We start from the raw sequence: 22,346 nt of genomic DNA on the forward strand, positions 1-22,346 counted from the left end.
ATTGTGCATTAACACTGGAACTGGTGGCATTGTGTATCAGTCATTTTTCCTCCCTATCCCAGACATAAAATAATGTTAGGGGTCATCAAGGTCATTCTCTTTTACACACACGTGCACACAAAAGTCTAGCCAGATCCCTTTTGACAAAAATAAAAGGTAGCATAGCAAAGTAATAGCATTAAAGGAGCCAGAATGTCAAATGATACTGGTGTCTAAAAGTTTCTGAACTAGGTATGAAGAAAAACCTGATTTACCTTCTCTGAGTCATTTCAGTCTTGAATGCCAAGGAAGGAGAATATTTAGTTGTGCAAACATTTTAGGATGTTGTTCTCTATATATAAGACATCAGAAGAAGAACTATTATACGTAACACGGTCATTTGGTGATTTTGTTATATTTTCCTAAAATAAATGCAATTTTGTCAAGAGATTCATTGTTCATGTGATATCACAACTTATTTAGTATGCTTTTAACTGTGTCTATCTTTTATGTTCGTTTTTTTATACAATTTGTCAGGTACAAACAACATGGCAAGGCAGTGATTGGGTGATGGTTTGTGCAATTTGTGTGGACAGTTAGAAATGGTGAGCATTGAGCAATGTCTTGATGGAATTTTATCGTGTAGAGCGAATTGTGTTTAGGAATAGACTGAAGCGCCAGAATGCAACATAATTGGGTGCATTTACTCTCTAGCTGACACACAATGTTGCTACAACACTGGGTGTCAGCTAAAGGGTTAATTTACCCAAGTATTTCGCATTACCTGTTTTTTGATGTTATACGTGGACAAGAAAAGTCTGCTCTCTTGCCATTTTATATTCATTCGATATTATATCTGGACAAAATGTCAGCCTTCTGGACACTGGCCATTAATTTGATGTTAGGCCTATACCTGGACAAGAAAAGTCAGCTCTTTTGACATTTGATATTCATTCAATATTATATCTTGACAAAATGTCAGCCTTCTAGACTCTGGTCATTCATTTGATACTATACTTGGACAACATGTCAGCCTTCTGGACACTGGACATTCATTTGATGTTATACCTGGACAAGAAAAGTCAGCTCTCTTGACATTTAATATTCATTCAATATTATATCTTGACAAAATGTCAGTCTACTGGACACTGGCCATTCATTCGATGATATACCTGGGAAAAATATGTCTTCTTCAACTGCTCTAGTCATAACTGTAGCTAAGGTGAGGTAAATACTACACAAAAAAGCGTCAGAACTATTGTGTTTTGTAGATAAGATCATGCTACATCTAGCCAGAAGATTGGATGTCTTGCATCATGTGTGTAGAAGCTGTATTTAGATCGATATTGTAAGACTTAGTTGGACTGTGTAGGCTATTCCCATTCACGTAAAGTTACTCAGTGCACTCAAACAGTGCCGGTGTCGTGCCAAGGCACTTATCCCCACCAGGATTTGCATCCCCTGGCCGCGGGAGCGCACGTGCACTCAGAGAAGCGGAGTTTAGTAAGTTTAGTGAGCACGACACCGGTCCTAGCACATTTGGTGCCCTGGGCACGATTGCAGGGGCGAGGCCCTCATTACACACTGCAATAATGAGGGTTCATACTCCCGAACAGTAGGTGGCGAGGAAGCACTTCTTAAACGTTGGTTGCTATCTACCAACATAATATCAAAAGAGGAAAAACAAGTCTAGCTTGTAGTGCCAGTATTCAGTGTCTCTAACAGCCGTCATACAGAACTTCAGCCGCCCACACAAGGATTTCCAGGAGTAGGAAGAAGGAGACAGAAATATACAATATCATTTTGTTTAGGTAATGCGCTTTTTAAAATCATGTTTTAAGTTTTACCATGTTTATGCTGTCCTTTCCAGGGTTAGCTAGTTAGCTAACTAATCTAGTATGTGGCTAGTAGGATTTGGTAACACGGTGTTATTTAGCAATCCTACAGTGTACTTGAAACGGCAACACACGTTTTTATACATATACTTATGGATTCAAAGTGGGTTCTATGAATGCGAGACAAGTATTAAATAGCAAGTTATTTGCAGTTACTCTGTGGCTGAGATAGCTTATATGACAACCAAATCTACTGTATCATGTCAGTAAAAAGACGTGTCATACTTGACGAGTGACATTCTACGTCAGGTTGCTAGTATTATGCAAGTACTTACAGGCACAGTAAAAAAAAATATATATATATCTAATTATTATTATTGTGTATTCTTTCACAGTTAAGTGCTGCTCGAAAATGTTGTCAGAAGGCAGTTCCTTCATGAAAGGAATGATTTTAGGGGGTCTATTCTGTTTGGTGCTATCCCTCCTGAGTAGTTTCAGTCCAAGTGCACAGTTGAACCCTGAGGACCATCACCACCATCACATCATGGCTCCCAGTAAAGAAGATCTTAGGCGTCTGTCAGAGGCCCAGATGGTAGAGCTGGGCCATAAAGTCCGGGTGTATTGTGTCATTATGGTCCAGCCCAAGGTCTTGATGCATTGGGCCACTGCCAAGGACACCTGGAGCAAACATTGTGACCAGGTGGGGTTCTACAGTTCAGAAGCAGCAAAGGCACTTGAGTCAATAGACCTGAATGAACAAGACGAGTGGGCAAGGTTACGCAAGGCCCTGAAGCATGCCTTTGATAACGCTGGAGATCTCCGCTGGTTCTTTGTGGCCCGGCCCACCACATTTGCTATCATTGAGAACCTCAAGTACCTGATCCTGGACAAGGATCCCAGTGAGCCCTTCTACATAGGCAATGCCATGAAGTCAGGAGAGTTGGAATACGTTGAGTATGAGAGTGGCATTGTTCTCAGCTATGAGGCCCTTAAAAGGCTGGTAGAGGTGTTCAAGGATGAGGAGAAGTGCCCAGAGCGAGGGAGAACCCTGTGGAAGCTAAGTGAGGAGAAACAGTTGGCCATTTGCCTGAAATACACTGGGGTATTTGCAGAGAACGGAGAGGACTCACTGGGTAAGGGCCTGTTCAACACCAAAAGTGTGGGTTCCCTCATTGCAGACGGCATGACCAAAAACCCCTCCGATGTCGTGGAAAGTTGTTGTTCTGACTTGGCCATCACCTTCAGTGGGATGTCACCAAACCAAATGCAGGTCATGATGTTTGGTGTTTACAGAATGCGGCCATATGGACACAATTTCCATGACTCCTTAATTTTCCTGCCCCCGGAAGGATCGGATAATGATTAATTTCTGCTCCCCTGGAGCTGAATGCGTCACTTTTAAGACTGCTGCTGTGAAGGCAATTCTGACTGTTGGGAACCTGGTGTCCGATCAAATTAGTTTTATTCGTTTTATTATTATAAGTTTTATGGTATGTATTTTTCTTACCTCACATTCACCATCATGTTGTGGTCATATGTAATTATAAATAAAATGGTAATGTTGTGTATGAAGGAAGATTTCATTGATTCAATTAATATTCTATCTGCAAATATCACAAGATTAGTTCAAATTTGATGGAAAAAGACAACTTTATATTGAGTGTTTTTAAAAGGGATATTTTTGTACATGTTTCTAAAGGACCGTGATGTAACCTATACCAGCTTTACCAATTGTATGTACGGTAATGGTTTACAATAAGTAATTGAAATGTGAATAATGGCATAGTTGTTTTAATAAACATTGTAGTCAAAGCCAATAACACCCACTGGACATCTTTTGATTTTACAGCCTAAAATCTAAGCAGGTAACTTTGGTACATACACAAATTGAAAACAGGTTTTAAGAGTATCACAAAAAGGGATGGAGAAGCCATGCTGGTATCTTACCACAATTTTTCCTGGACTTCTGTATTAACTGTTAAAGTAAACCTGATGGGTGATTTGCTGTGGATCCGACTAGTGCCATTCATTAAGTGTATTTGCAAGCTTCTATTTTCACTGTACAATACTTTAATAATGGACAACAAACTGAATGCAGAATTTTATTTGTGCATCAATTGGGGATTGATTCAAAGCCATCAGCTAATTACACAGCTAAGTCCATCAGTGTAAACAATTGACTGGCTGCCTAGGCCTCACTGTCAAGAGATCCACGTTGTCCAGAAGGGGTGTGACATCACTTATAAGTCTTCATGTGCCACAGTCCATCATTTAGATAATGAACATTTTCGATCCCAATGCCCTTGTTGACTTTCTCTCTGGAAATTGTGAAAAAATATCATTTGAAATTACAATGAATAACACATTGAACGAATAAATGTAAAGAAGGGCAAGCACAATATGCTTACATGCTTTCTGCAGACATCTTCATAACCCCAACACAAAGTGCATGTTGTTTGCCCTCTGCCATTATGGCCTTAAAACAGTTACTAAGGAAACAACCTCATATAGGGTATGTCTTGCAAAAGAGACCTGTGTAAATGTAGTCAAATATACACAAACATGAGCAAAATCACAGGCTGAAGGATACAACTACTGTGTCTGAGGCAGCTGGATAGAGTTTGGCACCAGGTGAAGTCAATCCAGGACACATGATATTGGCTCCGCTTAAGACAAATTTGATGGCACCCTTGTCTACTTGCTGGTGTGGGAGAATAAATGGATCTGTGAAACAAACGTACAAGACATATGTAAATATACAAAACAATCATTCAAATGTCAATACGTACATTCGTTTAGACACACGATTGCCTTACATTTATGCAGCAGTCTGAGAGTTGGGTAAAACGGTCCTTCTCTTTGTCTGAAGAAGAGCAGTTCTCCATTCACCGTCAGTATTTCAATATGTTCGTGGCTGCAAGTTAATTGACATAATAGAACACCATGAACTAAGCAACATCTTCGAATATGAACATGCATACCTTTAGGACTGTAGTGACGTGTGTATTACCATCTCACTATTTTGACTGGGTCCTTTTTCGGCATGATGTGGTTGAGCCATGACTCTATGTCAGGGAACTGATCCAATAGTTGGTTTTTGATTCCCTTGATCACTGAGGTTTTAAGCTGTATACAGTTGGATACATTTTCCTTATCATCGAATCTGAAGAGACAGGAACACACCACCTCAACAACATTTATTCGCAACATTATTTTCTTTCACGCCCCCCAAAAACACGTATATTTGTTAAATTCAAGGTTAAAGGCTGTAGTCCCTGTGGTGCTAGATGTAATTACTTTTAACATTAACTAGCAGGCCGTAAATTGGACAAGTAGAGTCCTGCCCCCCAAAAATGAACAGTAAACTGTACTCTTGAGTGTTAGCTTGTAGTCATAACCGCGATTGAGTTGAATGCGTTTATGCTTTATGTTTCAATGAACGCAGTAGATAGCTAGCTACCGTACACAAGCATTTCCCAGTGTATATCCCTAGACATATCAGTCAGTCAACCAGGAAGGGAGAGCTAACGACGTCGTTACATACTTGCTAGTATTGGCTAGCAAGGAATCATTCTGACGGACTACTGTAGCTGGTAGCTAGCTAACATCTAGCTAGCTATCAAACATAACATCTACTAGGAAAAGACAATAGCTACCTACTTTTTAAACATCCTTGTTGGTTGCGATCAGTGTGCTATTTGAAACGTGGACAAGCCTATTCTATGTATTGTTTGTCAGACTTGGATATCATCAATAACGAAATGCATGCATCTACATTCATAGGTCTCCACGCTTGTCTCGCAGTTGTTAGCAAGGATGCATCTCATTCCTAAATGTTGCTCTCTTCGTTGTGTGCTCGTGCACTTTGCTTTACGTTTCCTAAAGTAGTCTATCCGGTGGTAGTGAAACAAAAAAGTAAAGCCGTGAAAGAGCTTTGGATATGTTTTTATAGATCAATTGTCAACCCATACCAAATCATTTCATATCTGAATAGAAGAGCCCGCGAGAGAGCATCGAAGGGAACATATTGCAGAATTGGAATGCCGCTACGTTAAACATGACTTTGCGACAGTTTAGGTAACAAACGGCATCATCTCTACCTTTGGTTTGCATAGAAATATTTTATCCAATCTTGAAATCACTCTGTGTGTGCTAATGTTGTGAAGTGTATTAGTTGCATTGTTTATCTGAGTCTGAATGGTTTGCAGTGCCACATATCACATGTTTAATTACAATTCATAATACATACATGCATTTTGGAGGACACATTAAGATTAAGAGATAAGATACAATTAGATAGAGGAATTGTCTTTGGTAAGACTACTTTCGTATACTTGGTTAAACCGTAGACCTTACTTCCACATGCTTTGATCTGAAATTACAGTAGATGAGAAGTGAACATTATAAAAAGAGGATAGTCCACACAGTTAATGGTATCTGTTTGGATGTTAAATGACCATCTTAACCCCATAATAACACATAAATAAAGTATAGCCTGGTGTGTCAGCGCTTGTACATATCACTGCCATTGCGCCATCTCGCGGTCAAAATATTTCACATACTATCTGAAGAAAGCTCGTGCTACAAAAAATCGGCAAGCTACTTTTGCATGTGGGATAAAGTACTTCCGGTGGGTCATAGAATGTCCTTACGAAGTTGTTTCTTGAATTTAGTCATTTTATCTGCACATAAAGTGACGTGTAAAACTTCCTATATTAAGGAATTAGCCCCACAAAAACGGTCTAAATAGTTTGCTAATGAATTAAATATCAGCTGGACATGCTTTGTGACAAGAGGGGCCAAGAGGAAGCAATAATCAACCATCTTTCTTCTGCCAGCAAATGCAATAACAAGAAAGACAGAGGGTCCAAGTAGAGCTGTACTTTGAAATTAATTGTCTGTTTCATACATTTCATAGACTTAACGAAGCTTTTGGAATTCTACCCGACACAGCTTTGGAACCCTAATCGTTCATCCACGGCACACCTTGGGGGTTAGGAATAGAAGACTGGCTACTAGAATTTGTATTCCCTTTTTTCATGTTTCCAACAGGTTTACCTTCCCCTAATCCCCCACCGCCAACCCAAGAGGCTAGACCAGCAGCTTCTGATGTCAATATCGACAGCAGTATCACGCCTTCGAAGAAGAGGAAAATAATCAGTTCAGAGAGGGAAGACATTGGTTCAATTTCTTCATCTCCCAAAACCATTAATTCCTCTTCTTCATCCTGCTCTTCCACTTCGCAACACATCCAAAAGAAGTTAAGGTTTGAAGATTCTGTAGATTTCATTGGTCTTGATGTGAAAATGGCTGAGGAATCGTCTTCGTCTGCATCATGCTCAAAGACGAAAAATGTGTTCCTGACTGGTGGTGTTGGACACCATGCAAACGGACTGACGAAAGCTGCAGGCTCCACCACTTTCTCCAACAGCAAACCTGGGGCTGCAAAAAAACTAGTCATCAAGAACTTCAAAGGTAGTTGGTACTCACTACTATCTCTTTAAAATATTTTTCTTGATGGGGACAATGATAGAATCTCATTTAACTACAGAGCTTACAGCCTACATAATTATGAAAAAACAATAACTGTTGTGTTAATTGTATAGTAGTGAGCCATCTAGTGTCCCTTTAGCACAACTGTCATGGCTAGAGTTCTGAGATTTGATAATCATCTTTGTCTTTTGCTTACAGATAAGCCCAAATTGCCTGAGAACTACACTCAAGAAACTTGGCAAAAGCTAAAGGAGGCTGTGGAGGCCATTCAGAATAGCACTTCAATCAAGTACAATCTAGAAGAGCTCTATCAGGTAGGCTCGAAGCCCCATCAACTGCCATCAAGTTGTTGTCATTGTACAGGGCAGTAGATGGGAAGGGCTTTCCTCCTGACCTTCTGTTTGAAAGGATACATGTCTGGGACCATTGTGGTCAATCAGAAAGTTTTGATCCATGTTACTATTAGACAACTAAGTCATGCTATATTAGTCTGGTAACAAACCAGACTAATATATATATATATATATATAACAAAGTATTTTTGTTTTGTTTTTTACTTGCTTTGCAGGCTGTTGAGAACCTCTGCTCCCATAAGATAGCTGCCAAGCTCTACAAACAGCTGAGGGTCGTGTGTGAAGACCACATAAAGGCACAGATTGATCAGTTCAGAGAATATCCTTTTCTCCTGGGAGAGCTCAACATGAGATATTTTACCATTTTGCATCAATTGTGGTGATAACTTATTGGACTCTACTGCCATGCTGTGTGATAAATATTCTAACCCTATATGTTCTTAACTCAATTCTTACGGATGCTTTAGACAGTGTGCTCTTTCTGAAAAAAATAGACAAGTGCTGGCAAGATCACTGCCGACAAATGGTATGTCCCTGTACTCTATCTTCGTATTAGATGGTATTAACAGAATCAGAATTACTCCTCCCTAAATCTAACTACGATGCACATGTAGGATTTTAAACATTGTTTGTCTCTCTGCCTGTTCCTTTGTTTTGCAGATCATGATCAGAAGTATATTCTTGTTTTTGGACCGCACCTATGTTTTGCAAAATTCAATGCTGCCATCCATCTGGTGATTGATTATTTTGTATATGTATTTTTTTTCTTTGTAAAATACTTCCTGTATTGAAGTGAATGCCAGGAGGAACCATATCATTATTAGAGGTGACTAATCAAGCCTTCTGTATCTCAGGGACATGGGCCTGGAGTTGTTTAGATTCTACATCATCAGTGACTTTAAGGTTCAAAGTAAGACCATCGATGGGATCCTGCTGCTGATCGAGAGGGAGCGCAGTGGCGAGGCCATCGACCGCAGCCTGCTGAGGAGCCTATTGAACATGCTCTCTGACCTTCAGGTTAGATTTGTCGTTGTTTGTTGCACACTGCTGTAACGCAGTGTTAATGTTTCTCATAATGAAGGTGTTTAAAAATGAGAACTCGTTTAGCGGTTAAACGAGTTCTGCTGTACTGCTACGTACACAAAGTGATAAGACACAGAAGGGCTCACTGGATGTCATCTTTGCCCTCTGACGAAACAGACAGAGCGGCTTTGACTAACGGGTTATTTGTGATCAGCACCTTCATATGAGTTGATGTGCTGTCAACCCCCACTTGAGAAATGGCTTCAATGACGCCAATGTTCTTCCCCATCCTGACAGATTTATCAGGACTCCTTTGAGCAGCGTTTTCTGGAGGAGACGAATCGTCTGTACGCGGCCGAGGGACAGAGGCTGATGCAGGAGAGAGAGGTGATTTATCAGTTTTCTTCATCAACTCTGTCTGTTCCTCACCTCACTGCTTGCGTCAGGCTTTCTATTGCAATATGTTTTAGCCGACTTTCAGAGACATACAATGACGCACCGTTGTATTATGCCTCTCCTGCTCCACTTCACATATTGCAGACCTTCTTGTGTGCAGTCTGCCATTTTAATCTTTACGAAAGCAGAAATCCACGTACAGTTGGAATTTAATTGATTGACTAAATACTTATTGATGTTTTTTCACACTAATTGCATTATTTCATCCAAAGTGGAGGTGTACAAAGTGAACTTGCCCTGTCGATACCCCAACACCATTTTTCTTAATAGGTGCCAGAGTATCTCCATCATGTTAACAAGCGCCTAGAGGAGGAGGCCGACAGGGTCATCACATACCTAGACCAGAGCACACAGTGAGTATCATACATGGGTCCTCCAGTTTTTCCAAACAAAACAACAGACAACAACTGAACTCATCATTCCATTTCTTCTTTCAGAAAACCTCTCATAGCCACTGTAGAAAAGCAGCTGCTGGGTGAACATCTCACTGCAACTCTTCAGAAAGGTATGTGACGTCTGGAGCACCCGCAGGACTGGGGCATAACATCCCTCATCAACTAGATGATGGAGAATGTTCTCAAATACTTATTGTCAATATTGAATATAAATATGAAGATAAATAAATATACCACCTGCAGGTTTGAACCACCTGCTGGATGAGAACAGAATCCAGGACTTGTCTTTGCTGTATCAGCTCTTCAGTCGGGTGCGGGGGGGTGTGCAAGTACTGCTACAGCACTGGATAGAGTACATCAAGGTAGGTCTGGAGTGGAAAGGGTTTCTGAGTTTGAAAGTCAAGGGATTTATTCACTCAATTTATTGCCACTTAGCCCGCATTAACTTTTAATACATTTTGTGATGACTCATGAACTCTGCAGGCCTTTGGAAGCACAATCGTCATAAACCCTGAGAAGGACAAGACAATGGTGCAGGAGCTGCTTGACTTCAAAGATAAAGTGGATCACATCATTGACACCTGCTTTATGAAAAATGAAAAATTTGTCAACGCCATGAAAGAAGCCTTCGAAACCTTCATCAACAAACGGCCAAACAAACCTGCTGAGCTCATAGGTGTGTGTTAGTTGATGATCTCATATCTTCCTGTTTCAGTTGCCCCACTTTTGCATGTGTCTATTATTCTGCCGTTCAATTATAATTTTATGTCCTGTTTTATGTAGCCTATGTTATTGTAATGCATTTTTTTTTTATCAAACCATGCTGATATCTTTGTAGCAAAGCATGTGGACTCAAAGTTGAGGGCTGGGAACAAGGAAGCAACAGATGAGGAGCTGGAGAAGATGCTTGACAAGATCATGATCATATTCAGATTCATCTATGGTAGCAACAATCTCATGCTAAACATATGTTTGCCTATGAGGTGTTCATTGTTTTAATTGCAAGTTAAGGGGGAAAAAACCTGAACTTGTTCTTGTTTTGAATAGGTAAAGATGTTTTCGAGGCCTTTTACAAGAAAGACCTGGCCAAGAGGTTGTTGGTGGGAAAGAGTGCCTCTGTCGACGCTGAGAAGTCTATGCTGTCTAAGCTCAAACATGGTTAGTATACGGTAACTGCAAAACAGTCAACAATTCCCAAGCTTTTAGAACATAACTCACAATACTCACTCTCTTTGTAGAATGTGGAGCAGCATTCACCAGCAAGCTGGAAGGCATGTTCAAGGACATGGAGCTTTCAAAGGACATAATGGTGCAATTTAAGCAGGTAATACATCTCCAAATAAGGATCAACTGAAGCAGCAGGCCAACATCCCATGTTTTACATACTATTCTAACTATATTACACATTACTGTAGGTAAAACTGTACCTTACTTTCCCCCCCAGTATATGCAGTGTCAAAATATTCCAGGTAACATTGAGCTTACTGTAAACATTCTCACCATGGGTTACTGGCCAACTTATGTGCCAATGGAGGTCCACCTGCCCGCAGAGGTTAGTGCTCTACAAATATTTAACCTTGTCTGAGACCTCATGTTATTTTATGACCTGTGAAATACTACTTATTGCTTTCAACCCCTCTGCCGCCATGATCCAGATGGTACGACTGCAAGAAATCTTCAAGACTTTCTATCTAGGCAAGCATAGTGGGAGGAAGTTGCAGTGGCAGTCAACGCTAGGCCACTGTGTTTTAAAAGCTGAATTCAAAGAGGTGGGCCTACATAAAGTTAAACTTTTATTCTAATGTAATTATTTTGAAACCATATTTTAAGGGTATTATAATCATACTTGTTATCATTAACAGTTGTTTTCTCTCTTGCTTGCTAAATAGGGAAAAAAAGAGCTTCAGGTGTCCCTGTTTCAGACACTTGTACTGCTGATGTTTAATGAAGGAGAGGAGTTCACTCTGGAAGAGATCAAACTGGCTACAGGAATTGGTTTGTTTGATCACACAAATTAATATCAGACAATCTTTTTTACATATATAATATCAATTGTATTTGAATTGGCCGGCTTATTAATCAATGCTTATTAAAGCTAGACTTGTTAGCTTGCTATGAATTATATATAACTTTAATTACGTTTTGATTAAATGATAATAATACCTTTTATTTTGTGCCTTTTCAAGGCCCTCAAGGACACCTTACAGCATAAAATCATATAAATATATATATATTTATTATACACATGGTAATATTATCATATTATGTTAAGTTAAGATGTCTATTGTGTGTAGAGGACAGCGAGCTACGACGGACCCTGCAGTCATTGGCCTGTGGGAAGGCTCGAGTCCTCACCAAACTCCCCAAGAGCAAAGACGTGGAGGACGGCGACAAGTTCTCCTGCAACGATGACTTCAAACACAAGCTCTTCAGGATCAAGATCAACCAGATCCAGATGAAAGAAACGGTAAAGACGTTTCCTCCTCTGGTTATTTTCAGAATTTGAGATGTTCGTTCTGACAGTGAATTGTTTTGGGCAGGTGGAGGAGCAAGCCAGCACCACGGAAAGAGTCTTCCAAGACCGGCAATACCAGATAGACGCTGCCATCGTCCGAATTATGAAGATGAGGAAGACTCTGAGCCATAACCTCTTAGTGTCTGAAGTGTATAACCAACTCAAGTTCCCCGTCAAGGTGAGCTCAACGAAAATGTAGAACCAAACATGGAGGGTATTCTGATAACATGTCAGAAAAGAAACAAATCAGAAAGGGTTTTTGTGTGTCTATACTGGGGACCTCCAGATGACACACCCTAGAGCGTGCCTGCTTTGATGGTGAAGTGTTATTGATTATCTTTGTGCTAATGCGCTCTACCTTCTCTGTCTCTAGCCTGCTGACTTGAAGAAGAGGATAGAGTCACTTATTGACAGGGACTATATGGAGCGAGACAAGGAGAACCCCAACCAGTATAACTATGTGGCTTAAAAGAGAGAGAGAGAGAATGATGGTGTGAAAGAAAGATCAACGGGGCAGGGTCCAGTCAAGCTGAAGGCTTCTGAGTGCTTGGTCTCCAGCCCTTTACTCCAGTGGATGTTACCATTACCCTCTTCAACACAGCGACCGACAAGTGAATGGATACTGCTCCACAGTACATTGTCAGGGGTCTTGTTTTCCGGTGGACTGCATGCCCATTTAAAAGAAAATGTCCAAGTTTTACAGCTCCACTCATAGAAAGTTGTACTATTCTGGACAGAAAAGGCAAACCATTGTTGATTTTTTTTTTTTTTTTTTTACTACAGAGAAAAAAATATTTATTTTCAAACTAGATCTTTGTTCATTGTTTGTTCATGGCATTCTGCTCCTTGTTTTTAAGTCATGTCTTTCTTTCACTGTGTATTCCATGCCAACGATCACAAGCCTAGCATTGCTTATACCACACATTGTAGAAAATGATGTTGTTTTCAATCCAAATGGAACATCTTGGGGGGGGGGGGGGACATTCACAGTAGTGTTTTACCTAATTGTGTCACGTCAGTGTCAAATATGTTCAACTGCAGCAGAGTTGATGCATCTCTTGTGGCTATGTACAGTATCTTATCAATCAAAGATTGCGTGGGAGGATTGGTAGGTGATCTGGGGTAATGACATTATGTGCCAAAAAGAGCACTTCTTTTGTCATAAGAATTGTTAATGCTGCTAAACACTTTACTTGTACCTGTATGCATTTTTATTTCCATTTCATGTTTTTTTCTTTTTGTATATACAATACATTTTAAATATCACCTTTAACAGGAACCTTTAGGTAATTTTGCTAATCCTAGAAAGAATAAACTGAAAGCACAGCAACATCAGTCCCCGTTTATCTTGTTATCAAGTAAGGTCTCATTTAAGTTACAAGCATTATAATCATTGTGGCAGGCCTTGTTTTAACTGTTTACCGAGAAATCATGCTTGACTGGACTTTTTGCCCTGTGGGAATACGTTTGTTTATTGCTTCACAATAAAATAACTGTCAATGTTGCAAATGTTTCCTTTACCCGCCGACCCTTTCCCAACAGTTGATGCTGTACTGCGAACCTATCATTTTAGGATATATGGTTACTTGTATCAGAATAACATCAGTTTACATTTAATAAATAACTTGGTTAAAACAGTAACATGTCTGTAGTCTGCACTGCACATTTTATTTGATTGATTTCTGATGATTCGACAGTCCACATACAGTAAGTACATCAAGTTCCGCATGTCATGTGATTTCAGAGGATTTACTTGCTCCTCTGGGCGCACCGTTCTCAGTCTATCAAAGGGAGTCGAGTCTTGTGAAGTACACAACAGTCGTCTCCTCCCGAGGAAGTCTTATTTGGAGATTAACAGCTAACGACGCGTTAGATAATGTTTCGTTTTGCGTGTGTGATTTTGTTTTTGTCACTTGGACATGGTATGTATTGCGATATTTAATATAGTATGTCAGCTTTTATAACATGATTTGAAAGGTATGTGTATTTCGGTTCTGTCAGGCCTGCAATGCTAACGTTAGCTAGCTGGCAATTGCTATTTCTATGCGATTTCTTTGCTACGCCACCAAAGTGCCAGACGATATAGGCTAGCGAACGGTGTCATTTGCCCAACAGGGAGATAGCTAGCCTAGTGGTATTATTACAGTAGCCTTATGATATTTAGATATCGTTAGTGCTTGCTGGCTAGCTTATCGAATAATTTATTATTTTACTGTAATCAGCAATACCGTGACGGTGACATGTTGCTAAACAGCTAGCCTATCTGATTTAGGCTGAACCTAATCTTGTTGTTTAAAGATCGTTAGCTACCAGTAGCTGTCTTACTTGTAATACTGTAAGCTAGTATTCTCGATTTGTCCGAGTTGCATAACGATGTTGGTGCTAGCTAAGGTTAGATGGCTATCGGTACTAATGTTGACAGTCCCTTTTCCCAGATGAAATATACGACAGTAGCTCCTTAATAGCAAATGTTTCTAAGTTGGCTAGCAAATGTTTCTTGTTTTAGTAAAGTTGTCGAACACAACTCTTTTTCGTGTAAACCTTTTTATCAATGTATCTGCTGTGTTTTAGTCCCTGCTTTTAACTAGCAAATTGTCTTTTAGCCCCTTGACGCGTTAGCTAGCTAACTAGCTACTAGCCTAGCTCTCATGACAAATAAAGTGTCTAGCGTTACAGTACTTGTTGCCAGCGTAGGTCCTTTATATCTGCAAATTGTCTACAGTTGTTGTTGCATGTATAGCACTAGGTAAAATATGTCAAATACTGCCAACAGTTTACATGAGTTACTCATTCACAATTCAGCTCTGGACACAACTAGCTAGCTACAGTACAGCACTCGCCCTATTTTGGAAAAGCATGTGACTGCCAGTGAGTCATGTTGGCAGCCAACATTAGTTTATACTACTGGTCATTCTAGACACTGATTAACTATCCACACTCAGCAGCCTCTGTTGATTGAGGGTTGTGTCTCTATCTTAACGCATTAAGATAAATTGTCAAACTAGCTAATTGGCTACTTTTGTATTCTGTCTCAAAGTAAAAACAATGGTCGTCAAGCAAATCAATAATGTTATTCAACTACTTAGCCTACTGACCAGTTTTCTACCCATGCAAACATTACAAAAACTACAGATAAGATTATCTTGTTTTAATGTCAATGGAATGGGCAACTGCCTTCCCAGTTAATAAATGGTGAGCTTTGCATGTTCCATTTTAAGAATGCCCTGTTTCGGTTGACAAACTGATTTGATTGGTTCTTGGCAAACTGATGTATTTGATAATCGTATATAATTGCTATAGTATCATACATTGTTTAATTAATTTATACGTTGACCTAATCTTTAAGGTCAAAACAGTGTATACTCGTAGAGTGGCTATAGCTGTGTAATCTACCAATATCAGAGTTGAACATTCAGTTATAGCATGCCTCTGTTAAGTTAAGGTTCCTCTCTTTTGGGCAAAGTGTTCATGTTTTTTAAAAGCACTTGGCTGTTATCCTTCTATTATCCTATTAAGACCTATTGAATTTGGAACAAGCAGGGTCAAGATGGAATGGATTAACGTTGACTCTAATGAATTAGTTGTTAACTTCACGCAACTTACAGGTGAACAGATTCATGTGAAAGGTCATGTATCAGTATGAGTCCTAAGGGCATAAACTGTCCCCTATATATGGGATCTGTGAGAAGTGGGAGGAGGCAGGAGATCTGTACTAGTTGGATTGTCAGATATTGTCAACCGTACCAAAATAATATCAGCTTTCTGTCACTCTGACCCCAATTCTCCTTTCTCTGTTTTTTTTACTAATAGACATCATGTGTGACATGTCTGGGGCAGTAGGGAACCCTACAATTGTGCTCCCATCCACTCAGGCCACCACCCTCCCCCCCACCACAACCAAAGCCACCACCCTCCCCCCCACCACAACCAAAGCCACCACCCTCCCCCCCACCACCAACGCCACCACCCTCCCCCCCACCACCAACGCCACCACTCTCGCACCCACCACCAACGCCACCACACCTGCCCCTGTCCCCACCACCAACGCCACCACACCTGCCCCTGTCCCCACCACCAACGCCACCACACCTGTCCCCACCACCAACGCCACCACACCTGCCCCTGTCCCCACCACCACGCCTACTCCCACTCTGCCAACTCCCTCAACTGGAAAGTACAGCATCAAGACGGGCAACAGCACCTGCCTGCTGGCCGACTTTGGCCTTAGGATTGGCTTCATCCAAGGAGGAGTATGTACATGAGTAGTATTAGGGGGCATGACATTTGTAGCATAATTACGCATTTAATAAAGTCAAATGTATAATGCTGAAGTTTTCATCATAATCTTAGAAACAGTAATTGTATATTAATGGTGAGTTGTTATCTTGTAATCCCCACACCATTAGAAAGGCCAGGAGATTAACCTAATGCCCAATGCAACAACTTCCACCGGAACCTGTGGGGTCAACACCAGTGAACTCATCTTAACTTCTGACGTAATCACCATCATCTTCAGTTTCAACCATGTAAGTTGAAGTGAGGCATCATAAAACAAAGCAGTTTCCTTCATGGTTACCTGCATTTAGTGTACACTTAGACAGTGGTGTGGTGGGGTCTATTTATTCTTACACTTGTTATGGTATATTGCAGGAGGTCAAAAATTTCCGCCTTCATGCTTTGAATGTGACAATCAAATCAGACAGTGGTAAGTGAGGTCCAATCAACCCCATCAGAATAAAATCTCCATGGATAAACGGTAAAAGTGACTTTTTCCTGTAATTTTTTCTCATCCTGTACTTTGTCTAGGAGTGGACTTCAAACAGGCCAACACGAACCTGACCTTGTGGCAAGCTGCTGTGGGTAGCTCCTATATGTGCAACAAGCAACAAAGCTACAACATCACAGATGTTCTCACCCTTGACACGTACGAGCTACGTGTCCAGCCCTTTGAAGTCACAAAGGATAAATTCAGTACAGGTGAGTGGCTCTCATTGACTCCCGAAGCCTCTAGTCTTTACTTCTATATGCACTCAAAGAAACCAGAGAAGACTAAATATATGTGTAACTAAATATGGCAACTAAACTAAACTCACAAAAAGTTTCTCAAGTTCTTTGATGTGTAAGGAGGTAATGGCATGAGTCTGCTGGTATTTATCTAATGTCCAAAAACGTGCTTAAGTCTAGAGATGTTGAACACAGTTGACATGGAGAGTGTAGAGACTTTGCTTGTGGAATAGGAAGCAGGTAGGTACTGTATCTGATCAAGCCATGACAGCCTTTCTGTCAAGTTGTTGCTCTTACTGATGAGCCTGATCATGAGTAGACTAAGCTCTGTTCTACATGTTCATTGATTCTCTCTCTGTCCTCAGCCCATGAATGTTCACTGGATGACACCAGCATCTTAATCCCAATCATTGTTGGCGCTGCACTGGCTGGCATGATTCTCATTGTAGTAATTGCTTACGCGATTGGTCGTAGAAAGACCTATGTGGGATATCAGACCCTCTAAATCAATGAATCCATTAAAAGGTTGATCCTTACAGTTTAAGGGTTCCTAAGTCTGGTCCTGGTTCTTTGTTTAAGTGCAATTCTTTAATTGGCAATGATTCAAAACTAAAATTGTCTTATCAGGTGCCTTACTCTTTTGGCAGTATATTCAGGCACTGATGACAACATTTGAAATATTCAAAACATAATTTAAAAGACCAGCCTTGGTAACCCTTGCTAATTATGTCCCCTTTTGTTTTATTGCTTTTGTAATTTCAGTTCCTTTTCAGTTTTTATAAGAGCAAGTGCAGCATTCTCTTGTTGACATTAGTATGTGTTATTGTTTACTTCTCAAAGTGATTCATTACATCAATACAATATTTCACACATTATTTTTCATTCACCGTTTGTTTGACAGTGATGGTAAATGTAGTTTTGTGTGTGTGTGCTCCCAAATGTTTCATCCCCACAAATTCTGCACTTGCTCTGCCGTGTAGACATTCCTTTTTCGTTTCCTTGTGATCGTTTCATGTAATGTTGTGTACAATTTATTTAAACCCTTTTTTCTGGTTTGATTCAAGCTCTCAGGCCCTAGCACCACAGTATGTTGACAGTTCACATAGCCTTGCGATTGAGTTGCTTCTTTTCTTTGGCTTAACAACTGTAATTAACAAAGGGCCTTGTGGTGCTCCTTGTGTTCAAGCTCGAATTTGACCATTAAGAGGTAAATACTTGAGCTTGACTCATTGTTATGTCCCTGCAGTGCAGGTGACGGCACCAGTAGGGTTGGCCTGCTGCATTAAGCCTGCGGTGTGTAGGTTACCACCAGGCCAATATCCTAGTCACTGAGCAGTCGCTTTCTTCCAATATCTTTCATATTAGCACTTTGACAGCCACTAATACTTTTTGCGAATCGCAACATGAATTTCGCTTGGATGTATAGATATTGAAGACAAACCAGAAAAAAGGTCATACATGTTGGCATTAGGTTGAAAAGGGATAGTTTCTTTTGGGGTGTTTTACTTTCATTCGAAATGCGTTCTTCCCAGGCTTCATTGAATGAGTTTCACATGTAAATGCACTACCGTGCTCTGTACATTTGACAGAAGTAGAACTCTGTTGCATTGTTATTCCTGTGTCTAGCCTTACTGCAGTCAGGGTCAAGCATGAAACTGCTGATGAGTTAGATGAGTGAGAGTAACCCCTGGATGTTGCAACAAAAGAATGGATGTTATAGATGGGGTGACTGACCATAGAATCTGCATGTGTATATTTTTGTCATGTTAGAAGACGTAAATTGGTAACAGCTGTTGGTAATTGCTTTATTGTAGTGCAGTGCTCAGTATAAGACGTCATTGGCTTCTTGAATTGCAGTTGGTCAATCATTCTTCAAACCTTGCAGATGTTGTATATGTGAATAATAGCTTTTTATGGTTGAGTATAGAATATTTTCATTTCAATATTATTATTTGTTTCTTGCTTTTGATTGATGATTTGGATAACCACCGGTTTGTAGTTCCACTCTTACTTTCACATTCAAAAGTGGTAATCATGACAACTTGTGCCTTTCTCAGTGAAGACTCTTGAAATTCTACGAGTTTGAATTTAATTGAATGAGTCACAGGTCTCTAGTTTGATAAAGGGAATTCTTGCTGCAAAGCCCTCCTCCTATAAAGTAAAATTTCTTGTTTATTAAAGTGTTGCTACAGATTAATGTTGGTTTCATTTCCATTTTATAGGCTTTTAGTTACAATAAATGGGATTCAAAAGTGTGTGTACATTTGTGTGGACCGTTAAAAAAATATTTTACTATATTTTTTCTTGCAATAAAAGTGTTTCTGGTCTTGAAGACCTGAGGAGCTGTTTCTTCTTTCCAGCTGTCTACATTGGTACAATATCACTCTTTCAAAGGGGTCAGTGAGTGTGCAGTAATTGAATATGCATTAACCCTTTTGATGTTTGACTTCTTTTCCACCTTCTCTCTTTTTGGCCTGTCTATCCCCCCTCCCCCCCCCGCTCAGCGGAGGACTGCCAGGCGGATGGGGAGAGCTTCCTAGTCCCTATTGCAGTCGGAGTCGCCCTGGCTGTTCTTATTCTCATTGTGCTGTTGGCCTATTTCATTGGGAGAAAGAGGAACCAAGGCAGTGGCTATGAGTCGTTCTAAGACACAGTACCGAAGTCCTTGTGTCAGTGTGCTATAATTGTTGCAGATGATCATGGCTGATCAAATTTAACTATTTTGTCACTAAGTAATTTCAAAGTGATTTTGTTCAATGAAGGCATTGTTATTGTTTACATTCTTGTACCACTTCCCACTGCATGATTTTCTCCTTGTGCCATAATAACATTGAATACAGTAATTCATAAATGTCTTCTTATACTGCATGGAGGGGTAGCCTTTAGGTTGCTGACTTAAAAGTGGAGTCAGTTGGCTGAGCGGTGAGGGAATCGGGCTAGTAATCTGAAGGTTGCCAGTTCGATTCCCGGTCATGACAACTGACGTTGTGTCCTTGGGCAAGGCACTTCATTTGTATGTCGCTCTGGATAAGAGCATCTGCTAAATGACTAAATGTAAATGTAAACTATTTTAATCAAGCAGCTATGAAAGTATTACATTGAAACTGAGCTCATAGTAACTGTTTATTTCCTGTTATCAACACACCTCTTTTCCCCTCTAATCTCTTTCCATATTTTCCACACTTTCTCTAACGCTTAACCTCTAACCTGAAAACTCTGTCTCTTCTCTCTCCCGTCAGCTGAGGAGTGCTTCCTGGACTCTGATTTGACCTTTCTGGTGCCCATTGCAGTGGGTGTCGCCCTCAGCTTCCTAATCATCCTTGTTCTTATCTCTTATCTGATTGGCCGGAGGAAGAGTCGCACAGGCTACCAGTCTGTATAATCCCACCCTGCTCCTTCTGCTTTTCCCCACCCCCACCCCACTAACTTCTACCACCTCCCCATACCAGCCCACCTCTACCACCTCCCCATACCAGCCCACCTCTACCACCTCCCCATACCAGCCCACCTCTACCACCTCCCCATACCAGCCCACCTCTACCACCTCCCCATACCAGCCCACCTCTACCACCCCATACCAGCCCACCTCTACCACCTCCCCATACCAGCCCACCTCTACCACCTCCCCATACCAGCCCACCTCTACCACCCCATACCAGCCCACCTCTACCACCTCCCCATACCAGCCCACCTCTACCACCTCCCCATACCAGCCCACCTCTACCACCACCCCATACCAGCCCACCTCTACCACCTCCCCATACCAGCCCACCTCTACCACCACCCCATACCAGCCCACCTCTACCACCTCCCCATACCAGCCCACCTCTACCACCCCATACCAGCCCACCTCTACCACCTCCCCATACCAGCCCACCTCTACCACCTCCCCATACCAGCCCACCTCTACCGTCACTCTTCACTCCTTCCTCCTCCCCCTTCTGTTGCTTCCTGGTCATTCACTTAATTTCTGCTTTCCCTGACCTGTGGGACATCCTCTCCTTGAGGTTCATTTTCAATAGTAACCACTGAATTAAAGTAAATGTCAAGTAATTTAGTAATTTTACTGTGTGTTGCTATCTTGATACAAATGACTTAAATCAAGCACCAAAACAGTCTAAATTATCAGTGGTAATGCATCAGGTCTGTTTGGATGTTATTTGCATGGAACTTCATGTCCTCGACTGGGGACATGTTTTTTCTCCCCAGTAAGCGTCCCAAGAGGCTATTTATTGTCTCTCACTCTTCTAATGTATGTCTTGTTATATTATTTTAACGTGTAAATTACTTGTATAGACTGAATTACGTTGATTTTTGATGACTAGGGACTTGATATTATATTATGAATGTACTAAAAGTTAAATGAAATTCTAAGCCATTGTAAACCATCATAATCATATCCATTGTCATTTCTTGCAGAAGTATTATTCTTCGTGAATTTTTCAAAATATTGGATTTTTAGATTTTGTCAATGTAACGACTGCACTAATTTAACTGTTTTAGTTCTAAGTACAATGAAAGGGACACTAACCATTACACTGTCTAACCAGCATTTGGAACTGTAGAGTATACATCTGATTTGAGCGTTTCTGTTCTCTTTCGTGTTAAAAGGTCCCCTCAGGGAAAGTAGGATGAGAGCAATGTGTCCTGTCCTGAAATAAAGACCGTGATTGGATACAAACCAGAAGTCTAGGGCTCTTCTGTTAGTTTTAATAATGATTATGACCAAAGCTTGGATATAGATGGACCTTCCTTACTGTAGGGCAGGTTCAGAGGAAGCTGGAAGTTTTAAGGATTGTAGAAGTGTTGGACCAGAGATGTTATTTTTCCTCATTTAGTTTTCATTCACTTAATAATCATGTGGATCGATTCTGCACCACAGAAATACACAGGCTGATCTGCCCCCTACTGTTTTGTGCCTTTTTGTTGCACTTTTACTCTGCCCCTGATTTAGCCTGTCTGTCAGATGACGAATGTGAAGGGATGTAAGCTTGCTGAACTTCAGATATTACCCTTGAAATAAAGTTTCTTCCCTGTTTTATACCAATTTTCTGAGTGGGGTTTCTGTGCACTGTTTTACTGTGTTGTTTAAACATCAAGGTGTGAGTCAGAATGGAGACAAAGAGGAAGCTGGATAAGACGAGATCACTTTTATGTGAATTATTGTTCTGTCCAGTTTTATAGACAAGACTTTGGTCAGGGTCATGGCTGTAAAATCTTTACTGGTGTGGACATAGAACATGGACACGCTACGTTATGAATATAGATTCGTCTATCTCCTGAAAGTGGTCAA

General features: G+C 40.6%; 4 protein-coding genes across 6 annotated transcripts; 3 read left to right on the forward strand and 1 right to left on the reverse strand.

Annotated features, from left to right (window-relative positions):
• Window positions 1–1,687: 1,687 nt before the first annotated feature.
• Window positions 1,688–3,495, forward strand: c1galt1c1 (C1GALT1-specific chaperone 1). The gene is made up of 2 exons (XM_067248048.1): window positions 1,688–1,790; window positions 2,210–3,495. The coding sequence occupies exon 2, from the start codon at window positions 2,227–2,229 to the stop codon at window positions 3,178–3,180; it is 954 nt and encodes a 317-aa protein (XP_067104149.1). The 5' UTR covers window positions 1,688–1,790; window positions 2,210–2,226; the 3' UTR covers window positions 3,181–3,495.
• Window positions 3,496–3,903: 408 nt separating this feature from the next.
• On the reverse strand, window positions 3,904–5,636 carry mcts1 (MCTS1 re-initiation and release factor). Its single transcript, XM_067248049.1, has 6 exons — window positions 5,475–5,636; window positions 4,825–4,977; window positions 4,631–4,728; window positions 4,405–4,538; window positions 4,223–4,290; window positions 3,904–4,132 (listed from the first exon to the last, which is right to left on the reverse strand). Exons 1-6 carry the CDS (start codon window positions 5,483–5,485, stop codon window positions 4,051–4,053), a joined length of 546 nt encoding a protein of 181 aa, XP_067104150.1. The 5' UTR covers window positions 5,486–5,636; the 3' UTR covers window positions 3,904–4,050.
• Window positions 5,637–6,704: 1,068 nt separating this feature from the next.
• cul4b (cullin 4B) lies at window positions 6,705–13,379 on the forward strand. The gene is made up of 20 exons (XM_067247314.1): window positions 6,705–7,289; window positions 7,506–7,621; window positions 7,876–7,979; window positions 8,117–8,186; window positions 8,321–8,394; window positions 8,515–8,677; window positions 8,981–9,070; window positions 9,410–9,492; window positions 9,577–9,644; window positions 9,778–9,896; window positions 10,018–10,210; window positions 10,373–10,477; window positions 10,582–10,692; window positions 10,773–10,858; window positions 10,979–11,086; window positions 11,190–11,303; window positions 11,424–11,529; window positions 11,829–12,001; window positions 12,075–12,227; window positions 12,423–13,379. Exons 1-20 carry the CDS (start codon window positions 6,854–6,856, stop codon window positions 12,516–12,518), a joined length of 2,568 nt encoding a protein of 855 aa, XP_067103415.1. The 5' UTR covers window positions 6,705–6,853; the 3' UTR covers window positions 12,519–13,379.
• A 458-nt stretch (window positions 13,380–13,837) lies between these two features.
• On the forward strand, window positions 13,838–22,100 carry lamp2 (lysosomal-associated membrane protein 2). 3 transcript variants are annotated; one of them, XM_067247235.1, is made up of 6 exons: window positions 13,838–13,971; window positions 15,860–16,299; window positions 16,456–16,575; window positions 16,700–16,754; window positions 16,856–17,026; window positions 20,293–22,100. In XM_067247235.1, the coding sequence occupies exons 1-6, from the start codon at window positions 13,926–13,928 to the stop codon at window positions 20,433–20,435; spliced, it is 975 nt and encodes a 324-aa protein (XP_067103336.1). In that variant the 5' UTR covers window positions 13,838–13,925; the 3' UTR covers window positions 20,436–22,100. The 3 variants fall into 3 exon arrangements, with proteins under 3 accessions (XP_067103336.1, XP_067103337.1, XP_067103338.1); XM_067247236.1 differs by lacking the exon at window positions 20,293–22,100 and adding an exon at window positions 19,558–20,282; XM_067247237.1 differs by lacking the exon at window positions 20,293–22,100 and adding an exon at window positions 17,419–19,385.
• The last annotated feature ends 246 nt before the right edge of the window (window positions 22,101–22,346 follow it).

Source organism: Osmerus mordax, chromosome 12 (genome assembly GCF_038355195.1).
Source record: "Osmerus mordax isolate fOsmMor3 chromosome 12, fOsmMor3.pri, whole genome shotgun sequence".
Taxonomy (NCBI): Eukaryota; Metazoa; Chordata; class Actinopteri; order Osmeriformes; family Osmeridae; genus Osmerus; species Osmerus mordax.